At 38.6% G+C, this 20,126-nt stretch overlaps 1 protein-coding gene and 1 pseudogene across 8 annotated transcripts in view; both read left to right on the top strand.

Annotated features, from left to right (window-relative positions):
• Positions 1 to 20,126, top strand: part of AKT3 (AKT serine/threonine kinase 3) — a 373,403-nt gene that overhangs the window by 217,205 nt on the left and 136,072 nt on the right. For all 8 annotated transcript variants that reach the window (XR_002732370.3, XM_023216162.2, XM_023216163.3 and 5 more), the window contains exon 6: positions 93 to 224. Coding sequence is in view for 7 of the 8 variants with exons in the window: in XM_023216162.2 (XP_023071930.1) it covers positions 93 to 224 (132 nt within the window). In the remaining variant the exon portion in view is untranslated. The remainder of the gene's footprint in view (positions 1 to 92; positions 225 to 20,126) is intronic.
• On the top strand, positions 12,085 to 15,563 carry LOC111545267 (annotated as a pseudogene).

Genomic DNA, 20,126 nt, shown 5'->3' on the forward strand with positions numbered 1-20,126 from the left:
TTTGAGTGGGTACTGCAAACACATACTTATATGCTAACAAATAAATTGCATCAAATACTTCATATTACATTTTTTTAATTTGTATTTTTCAGACAATGAATGATTTTGACTATTTGAAACTACTAGGTAAAGGCACTTTTGGGAAAGTTATTTTGGTTCGAGAGAAGGCAAGTGGAAAATATTATGCTATGAAGATTCTGAAGAAAGAAGTCATTATTGCAAAGGTAACAGATTATTAAAGTTGATTACTAAATTTTTGTTTGCAGTGTGTATGTGTTTGTGGGCTCATGAATTTACATGCTAATGTATGCAAGTTCCATTAAACAACCAAAATATGGTTGTAGACTACTGCTACAGTAATTTTTGTGTATTAATTATTTGTAATTTTACAAGTTTTCAGACATTTATAATATCTGTGTATTACATACTAAAGCTGTTCTCTTAAGGAAATAGAAATGTTTATGTTTGCGTGTTTGGGAGAATGTTTTGTGGTCTATATCATAATTATACTAGGATTGCTTTTTAATGTTTTCCCCTATTGTCCTGAATTTCTTATTAAGATTGACTAGAGTAGTGTAGATGATTTTTACTAATAAATTCTAAAGCTTATATAACACTGAATGGAAAAACATACTAAATAGATTTGAAAATACCAGAATGGTGAAATTAAATTATTTTAGGAAGACTTAGTTCCCACCCCCATACCTTTATTCAGCTTAGACGTTTTTAAATAAATAACATGTTAATGATGTCATTTCTCACTCAGAGTTCTGAACAAAATCCCAGTTCCTTCAGAAGATATACTTTACAAATTGCTTTATGTCTTACTTAATTCAACAAATGACATAAATTACTGTTATACTTTATGGACTACTTTAACTTCCAGTATTTGCAAGTATAGTTTCCTTAGCTGGAGTGTATTGCCCCCACACACTTTGTGAAACTTTGTTTCCCCATCTTTGTATATTTGTTTTGATGTCAGCTCCTTTACAAGTCAGTACCCCTATTGGAAAGAACATTGACTTTGGAGTCATGCACACCTAGGTTCACATCTCACCTAATAGAATTTAACAACCAGTACTTTTTAAAGCAGTACTTTGGGGAAGTACTGCTGTCTTAGGGGCATTTGGAAATGTTCATGGGGGGCATGTATTTACTTATAACAGTAACTGAGGAGGAGGGATACTTCTGACAGTTACCAGGTAGAAGCCAAATGTGCTAAATATCTTGCAGTGTGTTGGGCAGCCAATCAGAGCCTTAGTTTTTTTCATTTAAATTGATATAATAAAACCTCTGGACAGGCATATTTTGAGGATTAGGATATGTAAGGTATTTAGCATCCCAGCTGGCACTTATTATTAATTAAGCGATATTTTCTGGGAGGTAGTATAATATCGGGTAGGTTTTGCTGCTTAGTAAGTGATCCAACTTTTCATGCCTTTATTTTCTTATCTATAGAGTGGGGCTAATAGTAGTACTTCCCTCATATGGTTATTTTCAGGGTTAAATGAATAGATAAATGTAATAGTACATGCCATCACTATTAAATAAACTTAACAAATTAAATTACAAATCAAATGAAATTAAAATATGCTATTATAAATTTTTGCTATAATTATTTAATATCTACTGTGTATTATTACTACCTACTGTGTATCAAGCATCAGTAAATATCTGTTCCTTTCTGTTTTTTTCTTTTATATACTAGCCACACTTGTATCCCACTATTTAATTTCTGTTCATCAGACTGGGGAATACCCTATTAGACGCTGTCTTATCTCACTACTTAACTTTTCTGAGTAACCGTACAGAATTGGGTATATTTCACAAATGATAGACTATTCTGATTGATGTAGTACCTTGCTGCTTTCTCCCAACAAATCTGTTTATCATTTCTTTAAAAAAAATATGCTCATTTATAGCAAAATGATTAACACTATGAAGATGTGGGGTGTGACAAGACCTGGGATTTGGTTCCTGATGTGCCTGCCCTTCTCAGAGCCACATATCAGGGAAGAAATGATGTTGATACCTTTTTACTGGTGATGTTAACTTTGATTGCTTGACTACAGTGGTGTCTACTGTGTTTCTTCACTTTAAAGTTGCGATTTTTCCATTCAAAACTAAGTAGTGTCTTAGAGGAAATACTCTGAGACTATATAAATAACGTATTTTTTCTTAAACTTTTATGTACTAATTTTAACATCCATATCAGTGGATTTTGCCCATAATAACTTATTACTGTTGTGTTCTAATGGTGATTTTCTATTTTCCTCATTCCTTATACATTCTTAGTCAATTAAGCTAAAGGTTTATCAGTTTCGTTAATCTTTTCAAAGAACCAACTTTTGACTTTGTTGACTTTTCTCTATTTTATCTGTCTTTGCTTTAATCTTCATTTTTTTTCTTTTCCCCTTCTGCTTGCTTTGGGTTTAGTTTATTATTTTTCCTAGTTCCTTAAGTTATAAAGTTAGATTGTTGATTTGTGATCTCTCTCATTTAGTTTAAGCATCTATGGCTTTAAATTTCTCACTGAGCACTGCTTTTGCGGCATCCCATAAATTTTAGTCTGTCGTGTTTGTGTTTTCACTCGTCTCAAAAGTATTTCTAATTTCCTTTGTCATTGATTGTGTCTGTTGTTTAATTTCTACAAATTTGGGAGTTTTCTGGTTTTCTTTATATTATTCTAACTTCATGTTGTAGTTGGAGAAGATACTTTGTATTTGTCTTTTAAAGTTTATTGAGACTTAATTTGTAATCCAACATGTGGTCTTTCCTGGAGAATGTCCCCTGTGCACTTGAAAACACTGTAGATTCTGTTGTTAGGTAGAGTATTTTGTGTATATTTAATAGAACATTTTGTGTATATCTCTTAGATTTAATTGCTTCTTTGAGTTGTTGAAGTCTTCTATTGCTTTACTTATTTCTGTCTGGTTGTTGTATTCATTACTGAGAGAGTAGGGTGTTGAAATCTCCAACTATTAATGTAAAATGGTCATTGCTTTCTACAGTTCTTTCAGTTTTTGCCTCATATATTTTGATGGTCTTGTTATTAGGTATGTAAGTGTTTATAATTGTTATATCTTTCTCTATTAACTCTTTTATTAATAATTTTTTGGTCTTTTCTGGCCTTTTCATTTAAAGTCTGTTTTGTCTGATATTAATATAGCTACCTGTTTTCTCTTTTGGTTGCTATGGTAGTACCCCCTTTAGCTGCAGTTTTGCTTTTCATAGTTTGAGTTATCCCGAATCAACCACAGCCTAAATATAGATGAATATCGTAAAATAAGGTATTTTGAGAGAGAGACCACATACAACACAATAACTTTTATCACAATATATTGTTATAATTTTTCTATTTTATTTTGTTGTTAATTTACTTTTAATAGTAGCTGTTAATCTACTTTAATATCCATTTATAAAGGATGTGCCTAATTTATAAATTAAACTTTATCATACGTAGTATGTATAGGAAAAAAACATGGTATATGCAGTTGGCGCTCCATATTCTACATCCATGGATTCAACCAATGTGGATTTAAAATACTCAAAAATAATATGGGAAGATGTGCATAGATTATATGCAAATACTATGCTATTTGATATTAGGGACTTGAGCTTCTATGGATTTTATTATCTGCTGGGGGATTTTGAAACCAATCTCCCACGGATATCAAGGAATGACTTTACAGAATTTGGTACTATCCATGGTTTTAGGCATCTGCTGGGATCTTGAAACATATCCTCTACTGATAAGGGGAACTGCTGTATTTTCATGGAAATTTTTTTTTTTTTCTCTTTCACTTTTACCCTGTTTGTGGCTTTTGGAGACAGCATGGAGTTGGATCATGCTTTTTGTTTGTTTGTTTAATCGACTTTCCCAGTCTCTTTCTTTTGATTGGAGAGTTTAATCCATTTACATTTAAAGTGAGTCCTGATAAGGACTTACTTCTGTCCTTTTGCTATTTATTTTCTATATGCCTCCTTGCTTTTTGTCCCTCCTTTTCTACATAAATGCCTTCTTTTGTGTTTAATTGATTCTTGAGTGAAACATTTTAATTCTCATTTCCTGTTGTGTATATTCTATAGCTATTTTCTTTGTATAGATTATATTTAATATCCTGAAGTTATAGTACTCTAATTTGAATTTACACCACCTGAACTTTACTAACCCTCAAAAATTCTACTTCTTTACAATTCTGTACTCACTCCTTTCAATTGGTGGAAGTTAGAGTACTCTAGTTTGAATTTATACCACCTGAACTTTACTAACCTTCAAAAACTCTACTTCTTTACAATTCTGTACTCACTCCTTTCAATTAGTGGTGTCTTTAAATTGCATCTTTATGCATTGTGTATCCAAAAACAAGACTACTAATTTTTTAATGCATGAGTCTCTTTAATCATGTAGCAAACAAAAAGTGGTATTATAACACAAACTTACAGTAATAGTAGCTTTTATAATTTTTATGTATTTAGCTTTACCAGATCTTTAATTCTTCATCTGGCTTTAAGTGACTATCTAAAGTCACAGGTTTATATTTAAACCTGAAGGGACTCACTATAGCTTTTCTTGTATGACAGGTCCAGTGCTAATGAACTCCCTCAGTTTCTGTTTACCTAGGACTGTCTTAATACCTGCCTCATTTTTGAAAGATAGTTTTGCTGGATTTTTGCTTTACTTTTTTTCCTTTAGCACTTTGAATGTATCAACCAATTGCCTTCTGGCCTTCAGTGTTTCTGATGAGAAGTCTTCGATAATCTTATTAGGGATCCCTTGTATTTGATGATAAGCAAGCAAAACAGACTCATTGCTGATATGGAAAAAGTTCGAGTGGTCTTGATAGAAGATCAAACCAGCTGCAACATTCCCTTAAGCCAAAGCCTAATCCAGAGCAAGGCCTTAATTCTCCTAATTCTGTGAAGGGTGAGAGAGGTGAGGAAGCTGCAGAAGAACAGTTGGAAGCTAGGACAGTTTTAAGGAAAGACACCATCTCTATAGCATAAAAGTGCAATGTGAAACCACAAGTGCTGACACAGAAGCTGCAGCAAGTTATCCAGTTATCTAGCTAAATAATTGGTGAAGATGACTACACAAAACCACAGATTTTCCTTGTAGATGAACCTAGGACTTTCTTAGAAAGGAGAAGTCAGTGCCTGGCTTTAAAGCTTCCCAGGGCAGATTGACTCTCTCAGTAGTGGCTGTGCAGTTGGTGACTTTAAGTTGAAGCCATTGCTCCTATACCGTTTCAAAAATCCTAGGGCTCTTAAGAATTATGGTAACTCTACACTGCCTTTTCTCTATCAGTAAAGCAACAAAGCTTAGATGACAAGCACATCTGCTTACAGTATGTTTTACTGAATATTTTAGGCCCACTGTGGAGACCTGCTCAGAAAAAAAGATTCCTTTTTAAATATTACTGCTCATTGACCATGCACCAGTTATGCAAAAGCTCTGATGGAGATATACAAGGAGATGAATGTTGTTTTTATGCCTGCTGACCCAGTGTCAGTTCTGCAGCTCATTATCAATGTCCATTCTGCAGTCCATTATTTCAACTTTCAAGTCTTATTATTTAAGAAATACATTTTGTAATAGATAGTAATTACTGCCATAGATAGTAATTCCTCTGCTGATAGATCTGGGGAAAGTTAATTGAAATCCTTCTGGGAAAGGTTCACCATTCTAGATGTCTTGAAAAACATTCAGGCTTCATGGAAGGAGGTCAGAATATCAACATTAATAGGAGTGTGTAAGAAGTTGATTTCAATCTTCATGGATGAGTTTGAGGAGTTCAAGACTCCAGTGGAGGAAGTAACTGCCAATGTGGTAGAAATAGCAAGAGAACTAGAATTAGCAGTGGGGCCTTGAAGATAGGACTGAATTTTATCAGGTCCATGATAAAACATGAACAAATGAGGATTTGCTTCTTATGGATGAGCAAATAAACTGGTTTCTTGAGATAGAATCTACTCTTTGAGAAGATGCCACGAACATTGCTGAAATAACAGCAAAGGATTTAGAATCTTACATAAAGTTAGTTGATAAAGCAGTGGCAGGTTGTGAAAGGATTGACTCCAATTGTGAAGAAAGTTTTGTTGTGGGTAAGCAGCATGGCATGCAAAAGAGAAACTTTCTTGGAAGAAAAAGCCAATATGGTAAACCTCATTGTTTTCTCATTTTAAGAAATTGCCACACTGGGCATGGTGGCTCATGCCTGTAATCCCAACACTTTGGGAGGCCAAGGTAGGCAGATAACTTGAGGTCAGGAGTTCAAGACTAGCCTGGCCAACATGGTGAAACCCTGTCTCTACTAAAAATACAAAAATTAGTTGGGTCTGATGGCAGGTGCCTGTAATCCCAGCTACTTGGGAGACTGAGGCTTGAGAATTGCTTGAATGCCAAGATTGTGCCACTGGGTGACAGAGCAAGACTTCATCTCAAAAAAAAAAAAAAAAGAAAAAGAAAAAAAAGAAATTGCCACAGGCACTCTCACCTTTGGCAACTGCCACCCTGATCACTCAGCAGCCATCAGCATCAAGACAAGACCTTCTGCCAGCAAAAAGATAACGACTTGCTGAGGGCTCAGATGACCCTTCACCTTTTTTGGCAATCAAGTATTTTTAAATTAAGGTATGTACATTTCTTTAGCCATAGTGCTGTTACACACTTAATAGACTGCAGTATAGCGTAGTGTAAACATAACTTTTATATGCACTGGGACACCACAAAGTTAGTGTGACGTGTTTTATTGCAGTACTCTTGTTATGGTGGTCTGGAATGAAACCTGAAGTATGCCTGTATGGGGGAGGGAAAAAAAAGGCTCTTTGGTTGAGACATGAAACATTGTTTCTTGAGAAGCCCAGGTCTGTTGATGTAGCGTAACCTTTCCTTCATTACAGGTCTGACCATGCTATTTGGTTGTCCCATGAAGAATATTCATTTACTTATACCATCGCAAACACCAAATTAGTGTTCAGTTTTTAGAATTTATCAAAAGACAAAGCACCGAAGACTCAAGTATGGTTACAGAACAGACTGAAAATGTTATAAACCCTGTCATTGTAAAAGAAATGGTATAGTGGATGGATGTCAGCTGAAAGCATGTTATAGTTTTAAAAAAAAGCAAGAATGAATTGGCGGCCAGAGACAGAGGGTGATGGAGCCACCAGGGTTGCAAAGACAGAAGTTGATGGAGCCACCATGGGCCTAGAGGACAGAAATGCAAATTACTGAGGATTAGTTATAGACCTTGAAATCGAATTTCCCCTGCTGGGTTTAGAACTTGCTTGGAATCAGTGATGTTTTTATTTCTTCCAACTTCTCCCTTTCTGAATTGGAATATCTATCCTAGGCCTTTTCTGCCATTGTGTTTTGGAAGCAGATAACTTGTTTTCTAGTGTGAGAGGTCCACAGATTTAGAGGAATTTTGTCCCAGGGTGGATTATGTACAGAGTCTCACCCATTCCTGATTGGGTGATAACACTTGGGACTTGTGAGCTGATGATGCTTAAGTGAGATTTTGGACTTCGATTTGATACTGTATTGGTTGAGACTTTTGAGACTTTTGGGGATATTGGGGTGGGGTGAATGTTAGGATGGAATCAACTATAGTGGGTTGAGTGGTGGCCCCTAAAATAATATGTTCACATCCTATTCCCTGGAACCTATTAACTCTTGCTTTATTTGGAAAAAGGGTGTATGCATATATAGTTATGCAGATAAAATTAAGTTAAGAATCTTAAGTAGATCATCCTTGATTATCCGGGAGGGACCTAAATCTAATGAGAAGTGTCCTTGTTGGAGTGATGCAGATAGAGATTTCACCTATACAGAGGAGAAGGTGATATAAAGGTGGCAGAGGTCGGAGTGATGCAGCTTCAAGCTAGGAAATGTCAAGGACTGCCAGCAGCTTCCAGAAACTAAGAGAAAGGCATGGAATGGATTCTTCTTCAGAGCCTCTGGAGGGATCATGTCTCTGCCAGTCTTGATTTTGTACTTCTGGTATCCAGAACTATGAGAAATTTTTCGTGATTTTTTTGTTTTGTTTTGTTTTGTTTTTTGAAATGGAGTTTCGCTCTTATTGCCCAGGCTGGAGTTCAATGGCACGATCTCGGCTCACTGCAACCTCTGCCTCCTGGGTTCAAGGGATTCTGCTGCCTCAGTCTCCTGAGTAGCTGGGATTACAGGCATGTGCCACCAGGCCTGGCTAATTTTGTATTTTTAGTAGAGATGGGGTTTCTCCATGTTGGTCAGGCTGATCTCAAACTCCTGACCTCAGGTCATCTGCCCACCTCAGCCTCCCAAAGTGCTAGGATTACAGGTGTGAGCCACCGCGCATGGCCAATTTTTTGTTGTTTTAAGCCATCAAGTTTTGGTGGTATTTTGTTATAGAGGCCACAGGAAATGAATACAGTCAGGTACCCAGAAATGTGAACTTTTCCACCTTTGGAAGGGATATCTGAATCAGATTGCCTGCAGTAATAGTAGTCTACTAAGTGCCTCTTCCTCAGTGCCTTCATATTCTTTCAGAGTTGAATTGCATGGTTACCGAGCTAGGGGACTCTCTTGACTACTAGGCAGTGCAGCTGCATTCACTGTCAGCTCCACATGGCGTGAAGGCACAGTCCATCCCATTAGGCCCTTAGGAGTTTTGGAATAATGGTTGAAAAGTCTAATTAGAGTTTCTTGCTTAGGGATCATTCCTGCTTTGGGCATCCACAATTGTCTTGCCACTCCCAGGACCACTGCATTATGTAGGAGAAAGGAAAGTTGAGGTGATGTAGCTAAGAATTCTGTAGGGATAACATCATGCTCCTCCACCCCTTCTTCCCCATGTCCAGAAAAGTGGAGGAATCTATGGAGCAGGGACCTTCCTGTAGCCATCCTCAGGTTGAGTGTGAGCATACATTTGTGAAGCGTACATTTGTTTAGCCAACAAATGTTTTTATTTCCCATTCCTGTTCTCTATCAGACTGTTACTCTGAGGATGATATCTGACATGATACGTCTATTTGATATGATAACCTCTTTGCTTGTTTTTGGATAGTATGGGCTATAAAGTATGTTCTTTGGTCTGAAGACATGTAACTTGGGGGCGCAGTACCTTCTGTTCCAGTCATCTTACAGTATTTTGCGCTTTTGTATCTACCATTGGTTATGCAAAGCTCAATCCAGTGTAAATGTCTATTTCCAAGAATGACCATTTATAGTCTCCTGGGGATAGTGGCAGTAGCTCAGTGTAGTGTACTTGCCAACTATGTATGGGAGTGGGGGAACTTTTTTCTTGGGAATATATGCCATAGTCATCTGCAGTCTCTCTCTCCCTTTCTGGCAGACAGGATGGCTCTTTCTGGAATTTTGTGCATCAGAGGGTACAAGAGGAATACATCACTGGCCAGCCCATCTCTGCATTGCTGCATATCTCCCATATCTACTCATTTTGGGGACCCAGATAGCCACCTCAGACAAGCATGCTGGGACATCCACTTGCTGGTTCCAATCATCTCCTGATCCTGAAGGAAGTTGTTTTGATGACCATCAACATGTCCTACTTTAATTCACCCCTTAAATTCCCATAATGATTCTTATAGAGCCATGCCTCATTAATAATCCATCTATTTATTATTTATTTTATTTATTTATCTATTTTGAGATGTGGTTTCGCTCTTGTTGCCCAGGCTGGAATGCAATGATGCAAACTCAGCTCACTGCAACCTCCACCTCCCAGGTTCAAGAGATTCTCCTATTAATAATCCATCCATTTATTATTTATTTTATTTATTTATCTATTTTGAGATAGGGTTTCGCTCTTGTTGCCCAGGCTGGAATGCAGTGACACAAACTCAGCTCACTGCAACCTCCGCCTCCCAGGTTCAAGAGATTCTCCTGCCTCAGCCTCCCAAGTAGCTGAGATTACAGGCATTCACCACCACACCTGGCTAACTTTTTGTGTTTAGTAGAGACGGGTTTCCACCATGTTGGTCTGGCTGGTCTCAAACTTCTGACCTCAGGTGATCCACCTGCCTCGGCCTCCCAAAGTGCTGGGATTACAGGCATGAGCCACCATGCCTGGCACATCCATTTAATAGTCTAGTTTTTCACCGCCTATCAGCCTGACCATATGGCCAGGCAAATGGCCACAGCGCATTCATGAGTGTACATCCACACTTCACGGTTATGTTTGTTTAGTTCTTCCATCATTGCAAGGAAAACAGTGTACAACTGAGCCCTTTGAGCTGATTTGTTCTTCAGTCAGTTTCACATCAGTCAGTCACAGTGTGACAGCCTTCCAAACAGGATGCTGGCTGATCACCTTTGAACTGCCATCATCTGTAAAACCAGCCACTTTTTGGTGGTCAGTGAGAGCTGTTTGTAAGACACTAACATTTGAAAAGTAGGATGTGGCAATAGAATCTGGTAGCTTCACAGATGGTTCCAAAGTTGGTCTAGAAGAAAAGAGGAGGCCAAACCTGATGACTCATGGCTGTAATCTCAACACTTTGGGAGGCCAAGGCAGGAGAATCGCTTGAGTCCAGGAGTTCAGACTCAGCCTGGGCAACATAGTGAGACTCTCATCTCTACAAAAAATAAAAATTATCCAGATATGGTGGCATGCATCTGGTAATACTAGCTACTCAGTTGGCTGAGATGTGGGATTGCTTGAGCCTGGGAGGTCAAGACTGCAGTGAGTTGTGATTGCCCCCACTGTATTCAGACTGGGTGCTGTATTCAGACTGGGTGATACAAAGTGAGACCCTGTCTCAAAAAAAAAAAAAAAGGTTTTCTTCTATCAAATATGGTAAGTATCTTCTTGCATTCCTCAGCACATTCCTGTTAAGCCATTTTCATTTTGTTATAGGTACTCGTTAGAGTGTTTCTCTGACATTACCCAAGACATGGGTATTTTAAGTTTTAGGATTGTGTTATATCCTTTAGTCATAAAGACAGTTTCAGTTAATGCCCAGTAGCATCGTCTCTCTAATGATGTGTTCTCTTTTATCATCTCTCTAATGATGTGTTCTGTACTTTCTTGTCTGGCCCATGATCCCAGTGGTTGCTGCTGGACAGCATTCATGGGCTTTTTGCCATAAGCTCCAGTCTGTTTAAGTATGAATTGCAGATACTTCTAAAATCCTATCTGAGTGTATATCATAAGGACCCAAAGGCACTGATTGATCCACTGCAACTTAGATAATAGCCTGCTGTAGTTGAGGTCTCCATTCCTATGTGTCCTTTCAGGTAGTTTTACAGATTGGATTTAGCACTAGTCCCCAGATACAGAATTTTTCTTCTGCAAAACTCAAACAAACCAGGTGCAGTGGATGCTTCTTGCTTACTTTCATGGTTATGTAATAACAGCAATTTAATTTTAGTTGCCTGTAGAATGTTATGGGTGGTTCCTGCCGAGGTTATTCGTAAGAATTCCAGTTTGGTAGACCCTGGGGTATTTGCTGGATTTATCCTCTAGCCTGTGGTATTCCTGTGAGCCACCACTATTTTCAGGTCAGCCCTAGCTTGTTCTTAGGTTTCTGGTACCGTCATCATGTCATCACTGTAGTATATTATTGTATTCTGGACCTGTATCAAGTCAAAATCCCTTCAAAACAAATTATAATGGTGAGCTGATGAATGCAGATAAACCTGTAGCAGTGCAGTAAGTGTAAATTGGGATCATTCCTACTTGAAGGCAAAGTGCAGTTGGTTTTTTCCTGAGATTGGGACCAAGAAAAAGTATTGGCAAGATCAATCAGTCTCTCTCTCTCTCTCTCTCTCTTTTAAATTGAAACAGGGTCTCACTTTGTTACCCAGGCTAGTCTCAAACTCCTGGACTCAAGTGATCCTTCTGCCTTGGCCTCCCAAAGTGCTGGGATTACAGGTGTGAGCCACTATGTCTGGCTGAGTATGTCTCTTTTAGGTTGTTTTATTTTGGGAACTTCTGAAACCATGTCAGAGACTGCTGATGCTATAGATGACACTACATTATTCACGTCTTGATTATCTGCTGTGAGTTTTCATGAGTCATTCACCTTTTTCATGCACGACACAGAGAATTTGTTGGTAATAGCACTCCAGTGTCGAACATGTTGTTAATTAATGTGCTAAATCTCTTTTGGTCAACCATGATACTGTTTCAAATTAACAACCTATGTGAGCTGGGCAAGTTCCATAGATTCTCATTTAGCATGTTCTGACTGAAGGGAAAACTAGCAAGATTTCTGCAGTATAGTCGCTGAAGCTTTCCCTGGTCAGAATAATATCCTTCCCCAAAACATATTCGGGTAATGTGGATGCAAGTACTTCACATGATTCATTCAAACATACTAATTTTCATCCAAATTTTAATTTAATCCTGTCAACCATTTCATCCTCATATCCTGTCTTTCTCATTATTGCCCCTGCTAGGACTTTACCAATAGGTTTTGGATCAGAGGCACTGAATTCTGTGTCAGGAACCCCTGGAAGCTTTCCTTTTTACCTTCTGTTGTACCTATAGGTGTGCTTATGGCCTTCAGTTCCTACTTGGAGATTACTTAAAAAAAAAAACCCTGGTTCTGTGTCAATCCTCATCCTGATTAATTTGGTAGCCCATCACCTCTGATGATTTGGACTGAGGTTCTTCATTGTCATTTTTGCCTCCCAGCTTGGTGCATTGCTTGAAATTAGGGTATATAGAGTGTATTTGTTTAGGGCCCTTCAGTGTTGGGGGACTAAGAGGAGCTCCCATTGGTAAGCCTAACTTCTGATAATGTAGCATTAAGACCTTTGTGTTAACATCAGTGTCCATTTTATTCATCCCATCTCTTAGTAACTGTTTAAAATTTCATCCTGCTTGGGACTTCCTTGACTCTCTGTTTTGTCTTTACCCATTCACTTGTGATTCAGTCTTATTTTCTTAGCATCTGTAAGACCCATAGTAAGAAGGTGAGACAACAAATCGGACACATTTCTTGGATCATTGATAGATTTTGCAGCAGTTATATCAGATGCCGGCATAGAGGGGCCCTTTTAGTCACAGTATTTACCATGATCTAAAGGGCATATTAAGGGTGAACAAACATCTTGATGACCATGAAGTTAATCCAGCATGGTTTGCGTATGCAGCTTATCAGCTATGTCATGTATGGAGTGCCACTTGGCATTTAAAGGAGGGGAAGGACCATTTCCCTTTTCAGGGTAAACAAATTTCACAATGGCTTTTACCCAGTCCAGCAGACTAGCTGTCCCTTTAGGAACAATCTGTTGTGTGTTTGGATCATGTACAACCATCTATGATTGTTCAGTAGTAAGTTGTGGTTCCTGCATCAACTCCAAGCAGACTTCTTCATTCTGCAACATTCAGAATCAAAGATACTGCTCCCAAGTTAGTCACTCTCACAGTCTCTTTTCTTAATTGTTTTTCAGGAACCCGATGAATACCAATTCACAAGGCGAGATAACTCCTTCACACACATAACCCCTGCTTCTAGTAGTATCATGGTTTTGTCACCCACCATTTGGACAATGTTCCTGGTGGTCAAAGGCCATAGAAATGCTGTCCCTTTTTTTCAGCATAATTTTCCACTGGGTTGTATCCTGGAGGCTAACCGTCATAGCTCAGCTTAACCAAAATCCGAGCTTTTTGAGCATCAGGATTTCCTTAACACTCTCTTTTGCTTTCATTTTAGCTGTTTTAAAATACGGCACACTGGGCCAGGCGCAGTGGCTCACGTTTGTAATCCCAGCACATTGGGAGGCCAAGACGGGTGGATCACTCAAGGCCAGGAGTTTGAGACCAGCCTGGCCAACATGGTGAAACCCCGTCTCTACTAAAAATACGAAAAACTAGCTTGGCTTGGTGGCGTGCGCCTGTAATCCCAGCTACTTGAGGGGCTGAGGCAGGAGAATCACTGGAACCCAGAAGGCAGAGGTTGCAGTGATCCGAGATCATGCCACTGCACTCCAGCCTGGGAGACAGAGCGAGACTCCCTCTCAAAGAAAAAAAAAAAAAACAGGCCTCATTTCTGTCTCTAAAGTGGGGAAAGGGCAAGGATGGAGGAAGGCTTTCTGTAATACTTGGAAGCTGGCTGACAGAACTTTGATGAGTACATGAAGGCTCTAGGCATGGGCTTTGTCACTAGGCAGGTGGGAAATGTGAACAAACCAACAGTAATTATCAGTCAAGAAGGAGACCAAAGGTGGTGATCAGGATTCGAAGTATGTTCAAGAACATAGAGGTTAGTTTCCATCTGGGAGAAGAGTTTGATAAAACCACTACAGATGACAGAAACTGCAAGTTTGTTGTTAGTCTGGATAGAGACAAACTCATTGACATACAGAAATGGGATGACAAAGAAACATATTTTATAAGAGAAGTATGGTGAAATAGTTATGACTTAACTTTTGGTGATGATGTGGTTGCCGTTCAGCACTATAAGAAGGCATAAAAATATTCATGGTCTGGGGCTGGAAGAGCTCTTTAGTTTTCCTATTTACTCAAGTCTCAGTGCTATCTTGCTGTTATAGTATGGTTGATTAGATGGTTATTCTTGATGTGGAGGTGGAAAATGATGATTTAAGAGTTTGTTATTCCAATCAGCCTAATTTTAACCTGGAAGTTTATCATGTTTTATAATTAAATTTTTGTCTTTAAAAAAAAGTGGATACATTTTATAATTTCCTTTAAAATGCAAATCAAATTGTAATAAAAATCTTACATGTAGGGAAAAAAGTACAAGTTACCAGTGGATTGTGTATTTAGCTTGTTTCTCATCATTTTGCATTTCTTTGTGTATCTGGTGATCTAAGTCCTTGAGATTTTGGTCTGTCATTTCTAAATTCCTTTGACAACTTCTATATGTAGTAACTTAGCACAGTACAGCTGCCGTCTCATGCCATTGGTGACTGTATACCCATTTAGGCATCAGAGTTTATCATTGTCTGCCCTGTCATTCTTCCGTTTTTGAAACAATGTTTTTGCCATGCTTTAATGAGTCCTACTTATGATGCCAACTGTGTCAGCTGTCCCTAAGACCACTCTCAGGCTCAGTGAGTCATGACTCACAAGACTCAGAAAAGACTCATGGTTATTGTTTATGATAGTGAAAAGGTACAGATTAAAATCAGCAAAGGGAAAACCACATGGAACAAAATCCTGGAGAAACCAAGTGCAAGCTTTAAGGTATCTTCTTCCAGTGGAGTCACATGGATGATGTAGTGAAGTCAAGGGTCTCCAGAGAGACCCAATCAGATACATATATATATATGAGAGAGGATTCACTGAGAAATTGGCTTATGTGATCATGGAGGCTGAAAATTCCCAAGACAGGCTATCTGGAAGCTGGAGACCTTGGGATGCTGGTAATGTATCTCAGTCCAAGTTCCAAAACCTCAGAACCTGGGAAAATGATGGTGTAGTTCTTAGTCTGAGGCTAAGGGCTGGGAACCTGGGTTTTGGTAGGAAACTGTGGAGTTGCTGGTATAAATCCTGGAGTCCAAATGTCAGAGAGCCTAGAGTTCTGGTGTCCAAGGACAGGAGAGGAAGAGTGTCCAGTTCCAGGAGAGCACCTTTTCTTTGCTTGTTTGTCCCTATTTGGGCCCCTAGTTGATTGGATGGTGTCTGCTAACATTGTGGGTGAATATTCGTCACTCAGTCCATCAATTCACATTCCAGTCTCCTCTGGAAACACAGACACATCTATTAGTAATGCTTTACCAGTTCTCTAGGTATTCCTTAATCCAGTCACGTTGACACATAAAATTAACCGTCACAGATGCACTTACTTCTCCCAGCTGTGAAGTGTTGTCAACTAAAGAAGCTTACCTGAGCCTTCGTGTCCAGGGTTTTTATTAGGAGTCAGTCACATAGGCAAGCAGTAGCTGCATGACTGCCCTGAGATGCTCAGATTCCAACCTCTCAGAGCAAAATCAGGCACGAAGTGTTAAACATACATCCTGTTGTTAGCATAAACTATCTAGTCAAACTGGTACCATGTGGCCCAAGATCTCCAGCATACAAAAATACGCTGACCAGGCAGAATATTTCAGAGGCTCAGAATTCATTTCCCAGAAGTTGGCCAAGGGCCAATTCTGAAGACTGACTTTTGGAAATATGTAGAGTTTGGGCAACCCAGGCCTGATGTGTTACCCTTTTTCTGCCATTAAAATAACAGCCCAGTGTGTTTGCTTGATTACTGGCATCTCTTTTTCCTTGGACTCTTAAGTTCTTACTGGTGAATCTTAACCAAAATCTCTTAACGTGATCAGCCAGTTACTTTGTTCTCTTCTTTCATAATCTTTTGAACTTCCATATTAAACATTGCATCAATGATTGTAGTTTATTGTAGGAAGCAGATAATGGTTTGATCTGCTATACCTTCATACCTTCATCAGCTGTCATTGTTCTGTTGGGAGTATGATTTCATTGATTTATGTTCTAGAATTATTTCATGCAGTTCGTGTAGCTTCTGTTCTTCAGCAGCATGTAACAAGATTATTCATTATTTACTAGTTCATTCACTCATTATTTCAATAAATATACATCAAACACCTAGTTATTTGCTAGGTACTGCTCTAGGCACTGGGAACATTTGAAAGAATACAACTGACAGACTCCTCTCCTGTGGGAAATTATATTCAAGTCAGGAATTAGAGAATAAATAATACACATAATAAATAAATAAACCATAGAGTATGTAAGAAACTAATCCACACACACTACAGAGAAAACTGGAGTAGGGAAATAAGGAATAATGACGGTAGTGATTTTTGGGACTTAATGCAGTTTGAAATAGAATGGTTATGGAAGGGCTTACTGAAAGGTGAAATTTCAGCAAGCATTTGAAGGAGATCAGGAAGCAAGTCCTTTAGATATTTTGAAGGAAGAGTGTTCCCAGCAAGGGGAAATAGCAATTGAGAAGGCCCTGAGGAGGGAGCTTACTTAGCACATTGTAACACATTCTTTGAATAGCTAGGAGTCTAGCATGGTGTGGAACAAGAATGGTGTAGGATTGTTTGTAAGGATATTGGCTTTTACTGTGAATGAAGTGGGAAGCCTTTGGAAATTGTTATGCTGTGTAGTAACACAACCTAGTTTTCAGTATCACTTTGGCTGCAGTGTTGACAATAGACTGTGGATTGGAAGCAGATAGTTTGCTAATTACAGCAGTAATCTAGATAATTGATGATAGTGGCTTGTACTAGGGTAGTAGCAGTGGAGGTAGTGATGATAATGAGATCTTGGGTGTATTTTGATGAAGAACCAACAGGATTGCCTGACAGATTGAATGTAGAGTATGGGTGGAAAAAAAAGGAGTTGGAGATCATTGTTAAGATGTTTGGTCTAAGCAACTGAAAGCACGGTGTTGCCATTCACTACAATGAAGTTGATTGCAGGAGAAACTTTTCGAAGGGAGATTTGGAATTAGGTTTTAGACATGTCAGATTTGCTGTTTTTGTTAGATACTCTAGTTTATGTCATTGATTATACATCCATGCCAAATAGGCATTTCTTGAGTTTAGGAAAGAAGTCTAAATTTGAGGTATAAATTTGGTAGTCTGTCAGCATATATCCTGTATTAGAGCCATAGTCTGAATGAGTTCACCAAAGGAAGAGTATACCCAGTGAAGAGAATTCTGAGGACTGAGCCCTGGAGATGCTTACAGAATAAGGGTTTCAGAGCAAAGGAAGCAACAATTGAGACTGAGGAAAGACAGTCACTGAGGAGGAGGAAAATGAAGAGATTAGGATGTCCTGGCACCCAAGAGAAGAACATGTTTTCAGGAGGAAGGAGGAATCAAATGTGTTAAATGTTATGTTTATGGCTTCTCTTCTCAGTAGGAAGTAAGATTGCATTTTGAAAGTGTGAATGAGTGAGGTTGAGATAAAGAGAGACAAATAAATGAAAAGCTTCTGTGCTTAGAAGTCAGCACAGACCTGGGTTCTAGTCTTAGCTTAGTAGCTTGACTAGGTAAGGGTTAGTGTGTACATTTAAGTATACATACCAGGCAAGGGAGAAGGCCTGGGAAATATTTGAAACAACCATCCTGAGAAAATGAAAAATGACCTAAGTAGCAATGGGTGAAAGAGGCCTCAGAAGATTCAACTGAGATTGGCGGGAGATTCCAATAGTGTTAGTCAATATGTTTGTGTAAATTTATCTTTAGATGTGAAATACAGAGTTAAGAGGGTAGAGATGAACTTGTCCCAATACTGCGAATGAGAGAGGCAGAAGAAAGACTGGAGTCCAAAGTGATTATATCATGATGGAAGTCAAAGGAGTTCATGTAGCCCTCCATCTAAGGAATATTTGGAACAGAAGCATCAAGAACAAAGTATCAAACACAGTGCTCGAGAAAGGTGCAATAATGTTTGTAGTTAACAAAGAACAATGGTGCTTTCATCTTCTCCATCAAGGTGAGAAGTCTTCAAAAAAAGGAATAGAAATCAAGGAACAGAAAACAGTCTGACAGTTGGAGAATGGAAGAAGTATTAGAAGTCATTATCTGGGCCAGTGCTCAAGTTTTCAAGAAACAAAAGTTAGAATCCAAAATTTAGAGCTTGATAAGTGTGACATCTCTCCTCTGGTGGGGAAAAAAAGTATAGGTTGCTAACATATGGCTTGTTGAGACAGTGGAAAAGTAAATAATAATCACTGATAACCATTGTAGTTTAATTTGTAAAAGTGTGTCCCATCATCAGGGAAATGCAAATCAAAACCACAATGTGATATCATCTGTATTAGTTCATTCTCACACTGCTATAAAGAACTGCCCAAGACTGGGTCGTTTATAAAGAAAAGAGGTTTAATTGATTCACAGTTCTGCATGGCTGGGGAGGCCTCAGGAAACGTACAGTCATGGTGGAAGGGGGAAGAGGCATGTCTTATGTGGTGTCAGGCGAAGAAAGAGCGAGTGTGTGAAGGAGAAACTGTCAGACACTTGTAACACCATCAGATCTCCTGAGAATTCACTCACTGTCACAAGAACAGCATGGGGTACACTGCCCCCCCGATCCAGTCACCTCCCAGAAAGTCTCTCCCTCGACATTTAGGGATTATGGAGATTACAATTCAAGATGAGACTTGGGTGGGGACCTGACCGTATCATCATCTCACCCCAGTTACAATGACTTTTATCAAAAAAAAAAAAAAAAATCACGGATGCTAAAATGAACTCTCCTATGCTGTTGGTGGGAATGTAAATCAGTATAGCAACTATAGAAAACCATATGAAAGTTCCTCAAAAACTAAAAATAGAACTACCATATATATATCCAAAATGAAATCATGGTATCCGGGAGACATCTACACCCTTAGGTTTATTGCAGCACTATTCACCACAGCCAAAATATGTGATCAGCCTGAGTGCCCATCAATGACTGAAAGGATAAATGTGATAAACATACAGAGTGGAATATTATTTAGCCATACAAAGAATGAAATCATGTCACTTGCAGCAACATTGATGGAAATGGAACCCATTATGTTAAATAAGCCAGGCACAGAAAGACAAGTATTGCATGCACATTCTTGTTCTTACGTGGGATCTAAAAAATGGGATTGCATCAAAGTAGACAGTGGATTGGTTGTTCCTAGAGGCTGGGAATGGTAGAGGGATGGGGAGATGAAGTTGATTAATAGATACAGAAGTATAGTTGTAATAAGACCTAGTGTTAGATAGTTCAGTAGGCTGACTATAGTTAGCAACCATCTACTGTGTATTTAAAAATAGCTGGAAGAGAAGAATTTGAATGTCTCCAGCATAAAGAAAAGTTAAAGGTTTGAGGTGATGAATATCCCCATTACCCTGATTTGGTCATTACACATGTGGAATGTGTCAAAACAACATAAAACAACCCCGAAATGTATACAACTATTATGTATCAAAAAATATGTGCCAAAGTAACACTTCTCTACTCTCTTCCTCCTGTTTCTCCCACCTGATTCCTGTCTTCCTCTGGGTCTCATGTATAGCTCTGGGTGGATGAAGGAAATGGTTTAGACAGAATGTGTCTTGATTTCAACTAGATTTGTGGTCAATTTGGGAGAAAATAATGTGAGCAGAGTACCTAGTGAAGTAAATAGTAGGTTGTTTGAAGATGGAAGGCAGTTTTTTGAATTGGAAATGACCTTTAATGTTGAACTTA

The sequence above is a fragment of the Piliocolobus tephrosceles genome, chromosome 1, assembly GCF_002776525.5.
Source record: "Piliocolobus tephrosceles isolate RC106 chromosome 1, ASM277652v3, whole genome shotgun sequence".
Taxonomy (NCBI): domain Eukaryota; kingdom Metazoa; phylum Chordata; class Mammalia; order Primates; family Cercopithecidae; genus Piliocolobus; species Piliocolobus tephrosceles.